Source organism: Callospermophilus lateralis, chromosome 5 (genome assembly GCF_048772815.1).
Source record: "Callospermophilus lateralis isolate mCalLat2 chromosome 5, mCalLat2.hap1, whole genome shotgun sequence".
Lineage (NCBI taxonomy): Eukaryota > Metazoa > Chordata > Mammalia > Rodentia > Sciuridae > Callospermophilus > Callospermophilus lateralis.
The window spans coordinates 26494151-26513253 of record NC_135309.1 but is presented as its reverse complement, the minus strand read 5'-3'; the positions used below and the strand labels follow the sequence as shown (position 1 = coordinate 26513253).

General features: G+C 42.8%; 1 protein-coding gene across 7 annotated transcripts in view; it reads right to left on the bottom strand.

Annotated features, from left to right (window-relative positions):
- Ebf1 (EBF transcription factor 1) overlaps positions 1-15690 on the bottom strand; it is a 377119-nt gene extending 361429 nt beyond the window's left edge. For 4 of the 7 annotated variants that reach the window (XM_076856383.2, XM_076856384.2, XM_076856385.2 and 1 more), the window contains exons 1-5: positions 14584-15689; positions 12322-12478; positions 11708-11771; positions 11002-11057; positions 486-559 (exon numbers count right to left, since the gene is read on the bottom strand). In XM_076856383.2, the coding sequence (XP_076712498.1) occupies positions 486-559; positions 11002-11057; positions 11708-11771; positions 12322-12478; positions 14584-14717 (485 nt within the window). In that variant the 5' untranslated portion in view covers positions 14718-15689. Of the gene's footprint in view, positions 1-485; positions 560-11001; positions 11058-11707; positions 11772-12321; positions 12479-14583 lie in introns of all 7 variants that reach the window. The other 3 variants (XM_076856387.2, XM_076856388.2, XM_076856389.2) reach the window with 1 other exon arrangement.
- Positions 15691-19103: the final 3413 nt, after the last annotated feature.

Genomic DNA, 19103 nt, shown 5'->3' with positions numbered 1-19103 from the left:
CACCTTGCTTTTGCTAAGGCTGGCTTTGAACTCAGAATCCTCCTGCCTCAGCCTCCCGAGTCACAGATAGTCATATTTTTAAGTGGGAGAATTAAAAAGTAAAAACTATAACTTTCAAGTTTACCCAAACAGAAGCCTCTGTGGCTTCAGTAGAATGCTTATTCATTTTACTAACAATGCAGTTGAGTGCCTATATTAACATTAAAAGGGTTATATTGTATCTTATTCAATTGAAAGGAAGAAAGGGAGGACAGTGAGATATCAAAATGGAGTGGGTATCTTTCAGAGCAAAATCTACTAAATAATTGAGAACCACTCTTACACGTGACACATGGACTGCCAAATACGTCTAACAATTCTTTTCAGATTGTCGACTAGAAGCAAGATAACTGTATACCCCAAAATCAAGCTGAGCTCACTTACATTTGAGATACTAATTCATCTTCTCTTGGCTAATTAAAGAGAGAGATCAAGGTTTTTCTTACCTGCACATGATCTCATGTGTGAGCAAGACTCGGCACATTTCGGGGTTCTTGTCTTGGCCTTCATACACTATGGCCTGAAAGCAAAGGCATGATTTTTAGCTATGAATGGAACCAAGAAGCAGAACAAAAATTATCTCAATCAAGGTCACCACTGCTGAGGACCAATTAGCCCTTAGGAGCCAGAACCTTGCTGAGCTGATGGTTTCCAAATACACTATTCAGGATCAAACCAAATTGAATGGAATAGGATATGTCCCTCTCTGTCCTATCAACCACCTTATTATGATGCACATCTTTGGATCAGGGTTTGTGATGGACTTCCGTTGTCAAGACAACCATAATTCTTTTTTCAATTCAGAATAAAAATAAGCCTAATCAATAAGAAGAAAAAAACCCAGAAGACTGAATAGACTGAGATACTATTTATTTAAATTACAGAAAAGCATACAGTTGCCTCTTGCTTTACTACTCCCAGCCCCAATTTTAGGGTTCTAGTGGGGAGCAGGAGAAAACAAGTGTGGGTGAAGCTAAGGCATCCACTCACTGACTGCATCCTTTCACAAAGGATTCAATCAATCAGGGAAAATCCCTCTTCCCACCATAGACTAAAAACAAAGGCCCTCTCACAGGGTGCACACCCACCCAAACAGGAATACTTGCTAGCATATGCTGGGTGTGGTGGTTAAGCCACAGAATTATCTCCCTACATTACAAATTGCCTCTCACTCTCAAAATCCCGAACCACCTCACCAGCCAAGATGTTTTTGTCTATTTTTGTAATGTGTGCACAAACATTTTGCTTCCACAAAGATTCCCTTAGACCTCAGCTTCCTCACAGATCTACATGTTCATACCTGGCCCAAAGAAAAACACAGGGCTATTAGCAGCACAGTATTCTGCACAGGGATATTTTTAGCTAACTTAACACTGCATCACTGAATAATACTAATATCACACAGCTTCAAATCGTTAATAAAATTACTTTCACACATTCACATAACCCTCAATTTCTTGGTGACAAAACTTAAATTAGCCAGAGACTATTATGTAGCACATAAAAATGCTGCACCGACTAACTGGTAGTTGGCTCTAATTTACTTTGTTTTTGATCCTGGAACATTCAGAATATGCAAATGATGGGTACAGATTAAGACCCAGTGTGTAAAGATCCTTAGAAGAGATTCAGGTTATTATATCTAACCAGGTGGAAAAACAAACTTAGTAACAAAGTAAAAATTGAGGAGGAAATATTTCCCTACCATTGGCCCAATCAGAATCTTTTTTTTACAGCTAGGCTATCATAACCATATAGGGTTTTTAAAAAATATTTTTACTTTGACATAATAGTAGACTTACAGAAAAGTGGCAAGAATATGTAAAGAAGTCCAGGATATCTGCTGCTCAGAGTCCACAAATGCTTGCATTTCACTAAGTTGGCTTTATTCTTTTCCCTTTACTCCCTAAAAAAATGTTCAGTAAACTGCAGACATGTCCTCAATATTTCAGCCTGTGTTTTCTTAATATGAGGAATTCTCTTACATAACCACCGTACAATTATCTACATCAGAAAATTAACATTGATACAATACAATAATCTAATCTCTGGACCTTCTTGAGATTACCAATTACCCAATAATGTCCTTTACAGCAAAAGAAAATCCAATACTAATCACCGCATTCAGCTGTCATGTCTCCTCTAATATGAAACAATTGTGAGCCTTTGAATTTCTTGACATTGACATTTTTGAAGAATACGGGCCAGTCATTCTGCAAAACATCCTACTATTTGGGTTGATCTCAGGCTCAGATTAAAGTGATGTACTTCGGGTGGGAATGCTATGGGGGTGCTGGGGAACTCTCCCTATCAGGTCATGCTGTCGACCAGTGCCACTACTGGCAACCTAATCTCTGACCATTTGTTGCCTGCCATTCACCAGAGATCATCTGCCAGGTTTCTCCACTATAATGTTATCACTGTACCTGTGTAATTCATAACTATCTTCTGCAGAGATAATCTACATTATGTTAATAACTCTTATGCCTCAAATTTTCATCCACTGTTCATAGCACACAGATGATTCATTCCTTTTTTTTTTTTTTTAAATGAGGGTGCTGGAGATCGAACTCAGAGCCTTATGCATGCAAGGCAAACACTCCACCAACTGAGCTATATCCCTAGCCCATTTGTTTCTATATTCTTCAAAGACCTTTTCAAATTCCCAAGAAGTTGTTTTACTCAAGAAAAATGTATTAATTAAAAATACTCTGAAAACCAAAAAAAAAAAGTCAGCCTGCTTTATTTCCTGTATCATAGCTGAAAAAAAATTCTTAAAAAACAGTAAATTACTGATTAGATCTTATACATGGTGCTAAAAAATTCTAATGACGTATTTCTGCTAACTCCCATCATCACTAAATTCTTTGTATGTTCTCTTAATACTCTTGATAACCTTTGTTCCAACTTTAATATTTATCTTGCTAAACTAAAACAAGTAACTCGGTAAATAAATTTACAAATATTGGTGAGGTTTAAAAAAAAAGTTATTTTGTTGTGGGGTTTTTTTTGGGGGGGGTCTGTTAACTAGATTTTCTTATTCTGATTAGTTATAAATGATATGAATATTATTTTATTGAAGCTATGATTCCATTTAAATCAGTGGGCCCATGATATCTGATTAAAGTTACACTGCACTGCAAATATATGCCCATTCCCCCAAGCAAATAATATGGATCGCCAGAGGTCCCATGTTTTCTCTTTGGTGGCTGCACTTCATTTGCTGAAGGCCTGGAGTCTCTGTAACACATCTCTATACCAAATACCAAACTGCCACTTCACTTCTGGCTGAAGAGTCAAAACAGAGAATCTTTCTCTAAATCAAGCATAGAAAAATGAAACCATGAGTGTGGATTTGCTTAGAAATAATTAGGAACTCTGGGGAGGAGTGAAGTTTGAAGTTTCTGCTCTCCTTCTTGCACATGGATAGAAGAATATTTCTTAACACTTAAAGGCAGAGAGAAAACAGTTGTTTTGTGACTTCTGAAATAAAAGCAAAGCAAAACTTCACCATGGACTACATCTGAAATCCTGTATCTAAAGTGAACTAGAGCCTCACTGTAAGGGGGGTTAGCTTTCCAGTGGAATTCAAAGACAAAGCCACTCCAGCCCCACCCAGCAGTTTTTGTTACTGCAAAGGCTTATTAAACACACACATACACACACACACACACACACACACACACACACACAATCATATGGATCGTATGGGCCCAGAAGTCAACAGTGCAATGAGATCCAATATATAATGATATGATAAACTTATTTGAGTTAACATTTCTAAGACAGAGTGGCAGCAATAAGACAGGCTTAAAAATGCCACCAAGTTCTCCCTTCAGCTTGCACCCCCAACTGAAAGCCCCTCTACCATCTATATTTAGCACGCACACATCAAAACTGGCTCAGAGTTAAGCAAAGCTTAATGGGTTAAGCTCAGAAAGATGGGGATCCTCTCATACCAACTTTGGGGAAGTTTCTGCCATTCTTCCTAATTTAAATATGCACTTTGTAGGGTCTGAGTAAAACTAGTCCAGGCTGGGTCAGCTGGGAGATCCCAGGAGCATATAAACAGCATTGACTATTTTAAGTGAAACCATTTTAATAGACAGCTGGTTTAGGGCCCAGACAATGGGACACCAAGAAGAAGGCTTATTGTCATCCTCCACAGTAAATCATGCGTCTGCTCCCTGGGAGGAAGGTGTCTGCTGTGAGAGCGGCAAAGACAACAGTGGTTTAAATAAATCAATGTGTTTATCAGAAGTGAGGCTGAGAAGCCTGCTGCAAAGATGGGCAGCAGAGGGAGAGAAATTATACAAAAATATGTTATTTAAATAAATCAATTGATGGTGAATCAAGTTGAGGTTTGTAACTTAAGAAATAAAAAAATACAGTATCAAGTGAAAATGATGTTGACATTAATCCTGCCAATGGCAAATAAATCCCTTAAGGCAGTAGGAATGCATGTCCAGGAAGAAAAGTAAAATTGTAAATAGCAATAAGTTTATCTCAACTTGAAAATCCTGGTGACATTGATAAACAAAGTAGAGCAGATTTCTTTTTCTGAGGCACCAGCCTTCCCTTTCTAAATAGTGTCCTCTAATGATCAGTCAGAAAATGAGATAGAAAATATTGCATATTATTTTTAATTCCCTCTCTCAGATTGAGGGGGGTTTTGTTTGTTTCTTTGTTTTTGTTTGGGGTTTTGCTTTTTTTTTTTGTAATGAACCAAATAAATTAAAAAAAAAAAACAGGAGCTGTTAAACTTTCACATTCTTATGCAACAACAGTGCTGCAAGTTTTACTGGTAGAGGATAAAATACCATCAATTTCAAATGCTCGATTTATAAGTTAACCTGCAACATCTTTCGAAACCCATTGTTCAAGACACTAAGTGTGCCTCAATTGCCACTGTTTTAGAGGGCACCTTTGAAGTCCAGGTTCACCCTTGCTTTTCTAAAGTATCACTGGCTCTTAAAAGTGAACTAAAACTTACTCTGGATAAAGACCACACAGTAAAACGAAAAATACTCAGTGAAAATACACCAGGATCACACTTCAATAGGATGCCAAAGGAAGTACAGAGAATTGAGCAGGGCTTCTCTTTGTTTACTTTTCTAATAGTTTTAACTCTTTGTGTTCCAGGCCCCCCCCCCAAAAAAAAAAGGAGCAAGGAGAATACTTTCCACATTGGCACAGCAAAATCTGAAAGGCTTTTAGAAACAAACTGCTTTCATGAGGAGACTTTCTTAGTTTGCAACCAAACAACAGAAAACTTGTCATCTTTAGTTTAAAAAAAAATGAAGGAAGAGATAAAGAAAAAGGAAGATTATCTAAAACTAACAAAGCTCCTACTTTTCCACTCAAATCAAAACTTTGAAAATTTTACTCTTTTTCCCATACACAAAATAAAAGGCCAAATTTAATTTGTCACCTTAGAGACTGAGTTCATGGACATACAAAGTACCTCCTTCACCCATAAGTGAAATATCCTCTGAATATAAACTGTCAACATGCCTTTGGCAGCAAATTACAGAGAACTGAACTAATCAAAAAATAATATGAACACCTACAATATCAACACACTATAATAATAATCATCACATTCAACCAAGTTGCACTGCTTGTCATTTAAAAAAAAAAAATCACTAGCTGGTGTGGTCCTAGAAATTACTAATAGGTAAAGAAGCCCTAGTTAAAAATTAAACTGTGCCAAAGAAAACCCTACAAACCTGACATTTCATAAACAATTGTGTCAAACAGCAATATGACATTAATAGTGGGATTAAATTAAAATAAAAAATAAAATAAAAAATTATTTTGCTTCCATTAGCAACTTCTCTACTAGTGAACAAATCACAAAGATGTAATTTCAGCTTAACAGCTAAGCAGGCCCATTTTCAGAAGTGAATTTGGAAAGTTGCAAAGGAATTATATCATATTCAGTATGCTGTACAGTTACAATACAGCCCTGAATAAAAAGCCAATGTGTACCCAATGTAGTGGGCTTTAGAATGCATTTCTCCTGTCACAAAGAAACAAAACTCCTATGCTATCCAAATGCCCCAGAAAAAAAAATTTTTTTTTAAATAAATCATATCAATTCCACATTACATTTCTTTTCCTAATAGTAATAAAAGATATTTTGGTTATTTGGTAACTGAATCTATATCCATATTAATAAATACAATTGACTTTTTCTACCAATGAGCAATGATAATAATAGAGCAATGATAATAATAATAATAGTAAAATAATAATAAGAGAAGATAAGTTATTAAGCACTTAGTATGTGTCAGTCACTGTTCTAAGCCCTTTACATGTATGAATTAATTTAATTTCCACAGCAGAAGTTCCAGGTGAGTACTATCATTATTCCCATTAGTCTGGTTCCAAAAGCTTATATATTTTAATTACTTGCTAAGACCAAATCTTTCTTGCTCAACAACTATGTCAACAATTCACCAATGTCCAAACACTCCTTCATCCCTCTCAGCAATCTAAGACAGACATAACAGACTGTATAGTCATACAAGTTCGATAAATGCATCCCTACTAATATGTTCGTTTTTAATGCTGTTCAAACATTCACATGGAAACAGCTCTAGCGTAAATATCCCCGAACAAATGGCTGTATATTATCCAGGAGGGAGCAGTTGGACCGCCAGACTGGGGAAGTACTAGGCCATCTGGCTCCGGCAATCTCTCCAAAACCATCAGCTTTGTTTTCACCCCCAGACTCCAAACAACACATTTTCCACTGTGATGAGTTTACATTTTCCCAAACACAGGTCCTGATCATGCATAAAAATTCCAAACTTCTTCATTCCTCTATGTGCAAGGAAATTTAAATCACCTGCATTTTTGACATGTTACCATAGGAGACAGAAAGCTGCTGAAATGTGGCCCTTGATTACAAACTTGGTCCAATCTTTTTTTGTTTCTTTCCCTAAATCTGTGGAAGAACCTCTCTGCTGGACTAGTGAATTTCTTGGGAACTTACTGATATATTAAAAATGTGTTTATCTACCAATGAAGAGCCCTAAACTGAGAAGGTTGTTAATCAAATATGCATAGCTATGGCAGGATATAATAAAACAATCAATAGGGAAAATGCACTTGCATCAATAACTTAAAGTACTGGGAATATCAAAACAATATTTAAAGAAGCCTGGTTGGGAGAAAGAATCTGACAGCATTTGATTATTGCACCTTGGACCCTCCACTATGTGTCCCTCCAAAGCACATCTCCCACCTTTAAATCCATACATACAAAAGTTTAAGATGATAACTGTTTTCCCTTCTCAAAAAAAAAGAAAAATTAAAAAAAAGCTTTTGTTTGGGCAGGGAACATTTTGTTTTTGATAAGTTTACGAAATTTGATATTCTTTGAGTGTCACTGAAAAAAAATGTCACTCTTGAAGCAAGATGGTAGGAGGGGAGATAATAATGTTTTGGTTTTTAACTATTTAATGATAAATACCTCACTGAAGGAATCCCAGAATGTAATCATATTACAAGTAGTAGACCAAAATCTGAAATAAGGCATTTTGAAACTCTGACCTCCTCTGCTGGGTTCATCTGAACTTCTGCAGTAGATACTGTTACTTGGATGCAACAACCATAAACTTCTGGATCCTACAGGGCTTTTTTGCATGCTCACTAATAGAATACCAAAAACAGCAATGACATGAAAACAATCTATTTTTGGTCCAGCTAAACTTGGTTTTGAAAAACCCTTCCCAAAAGCAAGACTTTTATTTTTCCAGTTGGCAAACAATATTTTTAAGATATTATGTCCTATGAATTTTTCAAAGAAGTCTTAGCTGTAAGGAGCCTCAGAGCCTTACACACTCACTTCTATTGAAGCTTCTCCTTTCCTGATAGAGTCCAAAATTAAGAGTCATTATCCAAAATAGTCTAATGAGACACTTTGAAAAGGTGTGAAACTCTGTGTCATATCAATACATCTTGGTTGATTGAATACATTTCTGTTTGATCTCAATGCTGCTAACTCAAGATCAGGAACAATCTATGAAAATGTAGAATGCACAGAGAGTTTTGCATGTTGCCTGCCCAAGACTTCTTTTCAATTTTAATCCCAGCTTGGGAGTTAAGGATATGACATCATACATACAAAGCCATATCTCTACAATAAAAAAATGTTTTGATAAACCAGGAACTAAGAAGACACTTGAATAGTGGCCAGGTATTCCCTCCACAATTTATGATGTCATCAGAACCCCTCACATCACCAGAAGTATTTTACTCTACACTCTAAAATCAAAATCTGGAGTCTATCAGGAAGAATTTCCCAGGGGGAATGAAAGTAACCATTTAATTAGTCAGTTCATATCAAGCCTTATTTCTGATTGAAAGGACCATTGTGTGTTTAAGTAAAATAAAATATGAAAGAAATTTAAAATCAGACTGGGCATTTAATTATAAAATAATCACAAGCCAGATGAGGATTTACTGCTTTACTCTCTAAGGCTACATATAAATATTATGTCACAGCTAAGGAAAGGTAGATTTCTTCCTGCTGATCTACCTGCTTTTTGGAGACTAATGTATTAAATGTATACACAAGTAGATAACCTACTTTCAAAACGGTTACAGCATGTAACCAAAGAATAAGCAAATGGATAATGAGCAAGAACTGATTTTCAAATCAAAAGCTACAGAGAAGGTGGTTATTTAAACAATTACTATGAAAACAAACAGGTATGTCTTGAAATATCCCTTTTCCTTCATATTTTTTACACTAACTTAGACAATTACTAAATCTTTTTTTCAGGTTACTCCCCACCAAAATATATAATTGCATACATCTATAATTTTAACTTTCAGAAAGATGTCACATAGGGTGATTGCCTTTCTCAAATGGGCTATCATTAAAAATAAAACTATATCTTGTTCTCACTCCTCCCTCCCACCCTCCCTCTCTCCTTCCCTTCTTCTAGAATTTATGATGATACCAATGATCGAAGAATGACTTTAGCTGCAGTTTCCTTAAGCTCTATGACCTTGTTAGTAAAGCATTTGACGTATTGCTTTATGAAAATCAAAAGATTATTCTCCCATCCTAGTGTGTAAAAGTCAGTTCATTTTAGAATGGAAAAATCAATTTTTGGTGGCACATTTTGTTTAGACAGATCTAAAATAAAGTTTTGAGGAGGTTTAACTCATATAGAATCAGTTCAAATTTTGTGCTCCTTAAAACTGTGCTGCCTAGAATTAACATTTCAGTGGTCAATGTTGTACAGACGGGTCTTATATACTTATCTATGTTTATTAGCTTTTTACCTTTTAAAAAGTAAATCCTAATAAATACACATGGAATATGAATTAAGTTTGCACTCTCCACCTTCTTTCCCCCCTCTGATAAGAATGGCAGGAAAGGATAACCAGGGTATCAAAGACAATTTTTGAAAACAAAACTCCACTTAAGATATTTTTGTTTCGATATTGTTAAAAAAAAAAAAAAAAAAAAAAGAAGAAGTTACTGAAGTCAGGCTTTTGTGTTTCTCCTTGGAAAGAAAAAAAAACTTACCAAAACACATAAACATTTAATTATGCAAGATAATTATCCTATGCAATAATCAAATCCATTAAAGAAAATAAGACCAAGCCTAAAAGTATAAATGGGAATTTACTCTGATCTAACAAATAAGTAATGAGCAGAATCTTCAAGAAGGGCAAATCTTTTAAGGAAATAACATGAGGTCAATTTCAATAGATATTTATTCTTCTTTAAAATACATTTCATACCCTCTTGTTTTCTACTTAGGTAACAATGAAATATGAGAGCAGTCATCAAAATTAGCTGTTATTAAGTTGATTCTTGTTGAGTGTATTTTAAAATTACCAACAGCGAATTAATGTGCACTTTGGACAACATATTTAAGCCATGCATCTCTAAAAGCAGTTTTTAAATAAGCATGCATACCCTGATTTCAAGCTTTCTAAGGCAGCTTTTGAGAAAATATCACCTCCCTTATTTTAAAGGGAACATTTTAAAATAACAATCAAGTAAACAAGTTGTAACCCTCTTACTAAATGCTGGTAGTACACAATGAATAACTTTTCTCTTTGTTCTGATTTCTTTTCCCCCACCCTATAAAGCTGTCTTCCTATTTCTGCTACTAAGTTCTGCAACTACCTAACCAGCTACTTCATTCTGAAACTAAACTTTTTCTTAAAATTAAGAAGGGGAGAGCTCCTGCGCCTCATTAAAATGTCAGGCCTCTCTTCTGACTCGGCTCATAATTGTATCTTTTAAACCATAACTCAACCTTAATGTATACTGCCTGACACCGCATGTTGGGAGCTTAGGAAAATGCCGTCTATGTACCTTTAAGACCGCAAGCTCACTCATGCTGCCTGGCATCCTGCCAAACTTGGAGGCAAAAGCGGGAGGGTTTTTGCAAAATATCTTTAACAATTGTCGTTCCCTGTTCCAACTCTGCCCTCCACTACCACCCCCCTTTAAAAAAAAAAAAAATCTGTGGAGTGGTCATCTGTGCCTGGCCCTCTGGCCACTCCCGGAAAGCCGCCTTTGCCCCTAGCCTCCAACTCCTCAGCCCTGGGCCTCCCCTGCGAGGCCTGGTTGGCTTGGGTTTCAGAAGTTAAGCCCGAACCGCCCCAGAGCTCTTTGCGCCCCCTGGGGCTCTGGGGCCAAGTCAGAGGAAGTTCAGCCCCCATCCACTTCACTCAGCACCCTGCGGGCTCAATTCCCAAGGCCTGGGCTTCCCTTGGAGGGAAGGAGCCGTCGAGCTCCGCTCTCCAGGCGGAGGCGCAAGTGCGCGCAGGGCTGGGAAGGCGCACCGGCAGCGTGATCCCAGGTCCACACTGGCCTGGAGGGTTTGAGTTCTCGTCCTCCCACTGTGGAGCTACCAGCTTCTTGATTCCCCGGAAATTTGTGACCCCAGCGTCACCCCCACAGCGAGGAATTAAGAAACTTACTTGTTTGGTCATGGAGTCAATGAGGCGCACGTAGAAATCCTGCTCTGTCCTTATCCCTGGGGGAAAGAGGAGGAAACGAAAGAGAATTAAATGAGAAATGAGAGGGGATCAGTCGCGAGGGAAGGGGGCGATAATAACAAAACAAATCATAAGAACAACTAAAGTACACTCAACCACACGAATGGGGCAAGGGATCCCAGGCGAATCGGAACCCCCATCCCTGGAAAAGCAGAGCCTGGACCTCCCTCCCCCAGCATCCAGAGAGTTGCCGCTGGCCTAGCCCAGGTGCTCTAAGAAGCTAGACTGTAGCTAGGAATGGAGCAGGACCCCCACTTGACTCTTCTTCCTTCCCAGGCAAGAGCCCTTCTGCGATCGCCTAGAGCCATTAAGGCCACCACCACTGCTATCCTCGGGCCTGGGGTCTGGGCCACACTTCAGGAACAGGCCTCAGAAGGCAAGTGGCTCAGAGAAGGCTGGGACATTACACCTGGCCTCAAGTACATACTGGAGGGACAAAGCGGCCCTGAGGCCACTCCAGGCCTGTTCCGGTGAAACTTCCTAAGAGGAAACTTAGGAGAGGTGTGTTCACCTGCAGGATGGCGGACTGAGCTTCCCTGGGGAGGCTTTACTCCACCTGGAGATCCCTGAGTGCCCTGACCCGACATGGAACCCCAGGGTGCAGGCACAGGCAGGATGAGAGCCTCACCATTGCTGTAGAGGAGCTGGAGCCGGTAGTGAATCCCGTTATTGGTCTTTTCGCTGTTGGCTTCCTAGTTTGCAGCAGGACGCAAAGACACAAGAGACGCAGGAGAGAGGTCGGCGTGAGCGAGTGGACCAACTTCGAGGCAACTTTCCCCAAGCCGGGTCCCCGGGCCGGTGAGCCCCGGAGCAACAGAAAATGCTGCAAACTGTGATCCCTCCTTCGTTCCCATCCCAAACTGCTCTCTCTCCCCTTCCAGAAAATTCCGTGGGGCGCGAAGGGGTGATCCTCTTCCCAGGGCCTGGGGACGCGGGCCTGGACCATCAGAGGCAGGCGCTGTGTGGTCTGGTAGTCGAGGACGAGTTCATCCCGGCACCCATGACAGTGGATTGTGAAGCCGGGCTCGCCTTTCTCCAGCTCTAGGGGCTCCACGCGAACTTTTATGGAGGAGGACCCCGTGAACTGGGAGCCCAGATTCGTCCGGGACGGGAAATGGCTTGGGAACCCCTCACAGGAGTGTGTTGTGAATGCTTTGCACTCATGGAGGAGCGCGCCTCCCAAGGCACCAGGGCCTGCTCCCCGAGCCGCGAACAAGGGGAGGAGGCGCTGCGCCCACTTACTTTTTCCTTCTCCACGAACCCCACAAAGGCTGTCCTCTCGATCTCCACGGGCTGGCCCTGTCTGTCGTAGAGAGCCAGGACGAAGTGGAAGAAGTTGGATTTGCGCAGATTGGAAGGCGGCTGCTTCTCAAAGTGAGCCCGGGCCAGACCCACCCCGCTGCGGCCAAAGAACGCAGAGTTAGACGGCAAAGCAAGACGTCGACTCGCGCCCCCCCTTGTTACCACTACACACCCGAAAACCCTCAAACACCCACCTCCTCTTTCCCCAGTGGACTCCCTCCAGGACCCCTCAGGCCCCCCAGGAGTAGCCAACAACCCAGTAGGCATGTCTTTGCTTGTGCTTGTCCTCCCTGCGGAGGGCAGAGCGCGTCCTCAAAACTCGCCAAAGAGGTGTGAAAGTTTTGTTTGGGTTTTGCGCGCGAGACAGACGCTATAGGCATTTTCTCCGACTTGAACTGCGCTGAGTTGGGGGGGAAGAAAAGTGGCAGTGAATGAGGTTTGAAGAAAAGAGCCCAAAGTTTACAATTTAGCGGGAGGGGGCATGGGAATGGGTTCCCGCTACTCTGTAGAATCTCTTGACTCAGGTACGTGGACAGGTGGGAATGAATGAAGACACGCTCCGCTTCTCGCTGCAACAACCACCCTCCAGGAAACCTCCCAATTACCGACGCCTAGCCTGGGGAAGCCAAATTTCCACCCCAAAACATGTGCAGAAGAGTCCAGGATAGGACTCAGAGTTGGCGGGGGCGGGGGCGGGGTGGTCTCTGTGGGAGAAAGAACTAAGATGTTTTGTAAAGACCTGTCCTGGGAAAGTTTCTCTGCTCTGCAGAAATCCTAACAATCATTCCAGAAATCATAAGGGCCAAGGTTGCTGGCTGAGCTCCCCCATTGGGAGACTGAAGGCTGGGGCTCCAGGGGTGCCGACTGCCACTGACAGCCCAACCTGCCAAACACAAGCGCACAGAGGCACATACATGCACAAACACACGGCGCACCGGGCGCGCGCGCACTCGCGCGCGCGTACACACACACACATACACACACACACAAACAGACACATAACTTTCGTTTCCAGCCCAGTTACCCAATTCACTCTCACTACCAACTACCCCCAACCTTATGCTCGGCAGGGAAGGTAACAGTGCCGGGGACTCTGGTCTCCAGCCCCGGGAAGCTGGGGATGATGTAATTAGTCATCTTCCTCCTTTCCCTTCCGCACTCTCTGAGTCTGATAGGGCCTGGGGCCACCAGGTTTCCCACTCCCCTAAGCCCAACTGGTGGCCGGGAATTAAAAGGGCACTGTTTCACGCTTGGGACCAGGAACCCCTGGAAAAGGGCATTGGGTGTGCCCAGGGAAGTTCTTCAAGTCAACCTCCAAGGGCAGTGCCTTCGGGCCACAATGTCTAGCATCTGGGGAGCTTTGAGTGGGAGAGGGGCTGGAAGAGGCCATGGTGACAGGGGGTGGGGAAGACTTAGGAGATGTCAGAATTAAAGTTGGGAGTTGCTATTCTACCGATGGACTGAGAAAAACTGAAGGCGAGAGAGAGGGAGGGAGGGAGAACCAGATAGGAGAAATAAGAGAAGACTCGAGGGAGAAATGGGGAGAGAAAAACAGAAGAGACAGAGAGGTAATGGGAAGGAGAAAGAGAGGAGAGTAGGGAAGAGAAAGAAGAGTAAGGACAGAAGGAAGGGAAGATGAAGGTAAAGAGGAAAATGAAATGAAAGGAGGGAATTTAAAATAAGGGGGAAAGAGAGACAAGAAGGAATGAAAAGAATAGGAAAGAAATGGAAGGAGGGGAAAGAAAGGAAGAGAAGGAGGGAAGGAAAGGGAGAAGAAAATAAAGTAAGGAAGAAAGAAAGAAAAGACGGAAGAAAAAGGGAAGGGAAGGAAGAAAGAAGAGGAGGGGAGAAAAAAGAAAAATAGAGATAGCCTGACAGAAAAGAAAGAACGATCACAAAACACAGATATCCAACAGCACGCTGGCGAGACGCCTCTTCTGGGTTAAAACAAAATGAAAACAGTCACAGAGGAGGCAGCGGAAAGTGCCGGCAAAGCGTGGGCTCCTGCAGGCAGCTCCTGGTTCTCCGGCCGCAGGCGACGATTGCAACGCAGCCGGGGAGCGCAGAGCTCAGGCTGCAAGCAGAGCGCAGCAGCGGACGCAGCTGTGCGGCCCGGCCCCGGGGCAGCCGCGGCGGCAGCCGCCTCCCAGCTCTCCCGCTAGCGGCTAGCTCCCTCGGCCGCTGTCCCCGCGCGATACCCACCTCTGCGCCGCTGTGTTGGCGTCCAGCACCCCGGCGCCCTGCATCCACGTCCGCACCGCGTTCATGCCGCTACCCAGCGGCTCTTCCTTCATGCTGCTTCCACTCCGTTGGATGCTTTCCTGAATCCCAAACATGAAAACAACCTTTTCTTGTGGAAAATCTCCTCCCCCTCGAAAATAGAAAAAAAAAAAAAAATAGAAAAAAAAAAAAAAAGAAAAACGCCAACCAGAGATTTTCTTTTCTTTTCTTTCTTTTTTTTTTTTTTTTTTTTTTTTTTTTTTTTTGAGTCGATGAACTCGCGCTAGAAGATCAAGGCGGGCTGGAAAGCAAATTTTTAAAAAATGTAAACCTTCGTTCAAAACAGAGCGATAACCCGGAAAAAAAAAAAAGGAGAGGATAAAAAAGAAGAAGAAAGGGAAAATCCAACGAAAAGACCAAAATAAAAAAAATTAGAGATGTATGCTTGGCTGTTGGGGGTTGTTTGGTTGGTTGATTTTTGGTTTGGGTGCTTTTTTTTTTCGCTTTTTTTTTTTTTTTTTTTTTTTTTTGCCTTTCTCTCTCTCTCTCTCTCTCTCTCTCTCTCTCTCTCTCTCTCTCTCTCTCTCTTTTTTTTTTTTTGGTAGTGATCACAGGCCGGTGGAGAACAGGAGGGGCTGGAGTTTCCTTTTGTAGAGGTACCCTTCACTTGAACAAGCAGGAAGAAAAAAAAAAAAAAACGTGATAGCAATTTAAGAAACAATAGACTCAACTCGCGCTGCCGGCTTTGCTACTTCAAGTGTCATTTTCCACAACCAGGCAAGTTTTTTCCTTTCTTTTTTTTTTTTTTCCTCCTTCTCTCCCAACCAAAGATGTTTCTTTCCTTTCAGTGCGTGTAGATGAGGAGGACGCTGGTTGCCGTAGACAGCTACACCAGAGAGGGTGGGGGGAAGGGGGGAAAAAGGGAAAGAGGAAGGGGGGGGAGGGAAAGAGAGAGATAGAAAGAGAGGACAGGGAGAAAGAGAGAGGGGTGGACCCTGCTGGATGGAGATTCTGTTTTCTCCTTGCTAAAATAGAAGTGATTTGCAGGCTTTCCCTATGGAATCCAGTTTGACTCTCCCCAGAGCTAAACACAGGCACACTAACCCCAAAGGGAGGAGGCGGGGCTCAAGCCTCAAAGCCACGCCCCTTCTTTGCATAACGTCATTCTTCCGCCTTGCCGCAGCCAATCGCCGCTGAGGATCTGGCTTGCTCACGGAGCCAGGCCACGCTCCCTCATTAACATCCTTCTCCTGGTGGCGCGGAGAAGCCGGGCAAAGTTCCTTGCAAAGTGGCGAGCGAGGGAGCGCTGAGCAAGGCGTCTGGGCTGGGGAGGAGTCTGGTCGACTGAAGCAGAAAAGGGGACAGAAGGAAGGAGAGGGGGGTATCCTTTCCAGGGATTTGAGCTGGAGATCTGCATCCCTGCTATTGCTGTCCCTTAGCATCCTTGCTGCGCCCTGGGCGCGCTCGAGGCATACAGGCTTCGTTCTCCCAGGGCTGATGCCACGTCCTGCTCTGCAGTCCTGGGACGTCGGGGGCAAAAGTGGAGGAGACAGGAGAGCCCAGACAGAAAAAGCAGGACGCGTGTCCCAGGTGCCCACCTCTTCGCTTTGAGGCGGGGTGGTGGGATGGAATATGGGTCGCGAGGTCGGTGTTGGGAGCTTGCGGAGAGACACTGTCTCCACGCTGGGAGGGGCGGGTGAATTCAGGACCGCTCAAGTAAGGCTTTGTGGATCCCCTGGCAGTGGGGGACCCAGACTCTGAATCCAACCTGGCCTCTGAAACGCTTCTCGCTCCTCACTAACCCGAGGCCGGCGGTGTTAAGCACTGTTCTTACACGCTCACTTCTCTTGGGTTACTGTGAAGATAGGTGAACAGTGGGATAATGGGTCTCACTGCGACTGGGTCAGGGTGCGTTTTAAAATTTTTCTCAAATTCAGTCTCCAACTCCTCACCCCCGCTCCAAAGTAGTTTTTTTCTTCTTCTTTAGGAGAAACGACAACCACATCTATCTCTGATTTGTTGGTTGTTGCAGAATCTCTTCCTGTTAAAAGTGCGCGGGGCGGGGAGGAGGAGTAAACAAACCTCTCTAAATTCTGTTCCAGCGGTGTGGGCAGAGATAGGGAGAGCTGGGGGAGGGAATGGAAAGAAGGAGGGGGAAGCCATGGCGGGGGGCGGGCGGGGGATAATAAAAGAGAGAGAGGGGAAGAATAAGAGAAGAAGAAAGAGAGGGAAGGAAAGAGAAGAACTTGGTCTTCTACCTTTAGCATATATGCTTGTGGCTGGCAAAAGTGATGGCTAGATGTGGGTAGTGTGCCCCATCATTTTTTAGCAGGTTGTAACCTCTAATAAGCACATGGTGAACTTCTGTTTCATTGCTCTCAGAGGAATTCAGCCAAATTTGCTAAAGACCCCTTGGGGGAAAATTCTCTGCCAGAAATCCAGGTTCCCTTTCTACTGGCCGCCTTTGGCCCTTTGATTTAGGAAGGGTCAGTGATGGAAAGGTACACATGCTTATGTTGAATGGAGGGAGATAGTTAAGAGTTAAGCTTTGTGCTTTTGGCACAACAGGAACATGGAACAACTTCTTGATCCCTAAACTGGGTGAAAACGTGTGTTCCAGGCCTGCAAATGCACGGCCACTATCTCCTTCCAACACTATCTCCTGCCCAGCTCTCATAAGCACTTGTTCTGCACCTCTGTGTGTTGAGGACTTTCTTCCTGGTACCATAATTAATGTCATCTCCTCCAAGACACGCCTGAAGAGATTATTCTCATCCAGGGGGATCCCCATAGCATCTACCAGACTTCCTGGCATACAGTAGGTGCTCAAGAGAGGTATAATGGTAGAAACTGGAAGGGTGGCAGACTTGTGGGGGGAAATTAAATGTATAATTGAAACTGCCTGCGTTTAAAAATAAATTTAAAATTTTGTCTATTTTTCTCTTGAAAAAAAAAAAAAAAACTTTCCAAAGCTCCAAGCTTAACCTGATGCCCCAGCCCCAAATATTCCCAGAGCCAATCCCTTTCCCCAGTTCAGAGGGGACTTTCAAGATAGAGGGGTCAGGAAGCAAAGATCACCCCTCTTATCAGTGAGTCCCAGATAGTTCTGGCTCAAGACCTATGCCTCCCTCTAATTAACTCCTTGAGCCTACAATTTACTATCCAGTGAACAGTCTGCAGGACTCCAAGTTGAATGTGATGGGGTACATGGTGCAGAGATAGAGAACATACAGTAAAGGAACTGATCACTGGGAAAGGTGCCAGGGAAGGAGAGACACTGCTGTTCTGAGGTCCAGAATGAGCAAGACACACACATACAACAGAGGGATTTCTGGGGAGTCAAGCAGAATCTAGAAACATCTGCGAAGGATGTGTTCATCGAGGTGTCTGAAACTGACTATCTCAAGTGAGAAATTTGCACAGAGAAAGGAGCCTTCAGCAGTCCTATTCCTGCCCCCAGAGCCAAATCCCCAGGAACTAAATTAGAGGGAGGCATTTTTCACATCTGCCTGGCTAGAGAAGACAGAAAAATAATAGGGGGAGGGGGGACAGAAATCTTTTTGATAAGACTAATGCACTTTGGCTGTTACCTCACCTGGGGTGCTGACTATATTTTAATCAAGCAGAGTGTTCATAGCTTTTCTTCTTCTGGGTGTCCTTGTGCTTTCAACCTGGTTTTCCCAGACTGTAATAAATGTTTAAGTAGAAAGGAGGCTAAAAAGAGAAAGTGGGAAAGAGACATACAAAGTTTAGAATTCTTTAGTGAATTCTAAACTTTGAAAAGGAATTTCTTAAATATTTCTAAATCTCCCCCTCATGTGAGGTTGGCACCACCTCTAGAGACAAAGCCTTTGTGCAGGGGTGACTGTGAAGTGTGAATCCAGACTGCTTCCCTCCTTTTTACTTTATAGTCACATCTCCTGTGGAGATATGCATGCATGTAGGACCTGCAGTGCATTGCCTAAGATCTACGGTGTACCTGTGAGTTGACTTTAGTAGTTGATAAACTGGACTCAATACCCTAGTCATATAGGGGATTGGAGGGTGGGGAGGCTTCTTGAAAATGCAGATTTCCAGGCCTTGTTCAGATTTGACCAATCAATCAGAGCCTCTGAGATGGTGCCTCTGGATTCATATTTAAAGATATTTGGATACTCTTGGTTTCTGATATATCATCTCAGAGAAAGAAGGGAGGGAGGGAAGAAGGGAGGGGAAACGAACCTATGCATGAAAAAAATAACAGCACACCGAGTTTCATCTGTATAAACTCCAAGGAGCCATTGGAGAGGATTGGCATTTCCAGGGAATGAAGTCTCTCCCTGAGCTTCTCGAAGTTTCTTCAACGCACAGAGGCAGCAACCACACTTGCCCGAATGTTCCATCTCGCAGGCGGGGCTGCACAGCTCGCAAGGTCTCCCGTTCCGAGGAAGTTCATGCCAGTGAGCAAACCCCTCCTTCCCCATCCCTCGCCCCTAACTTCTACTCCTTGGTTGTAACCGACC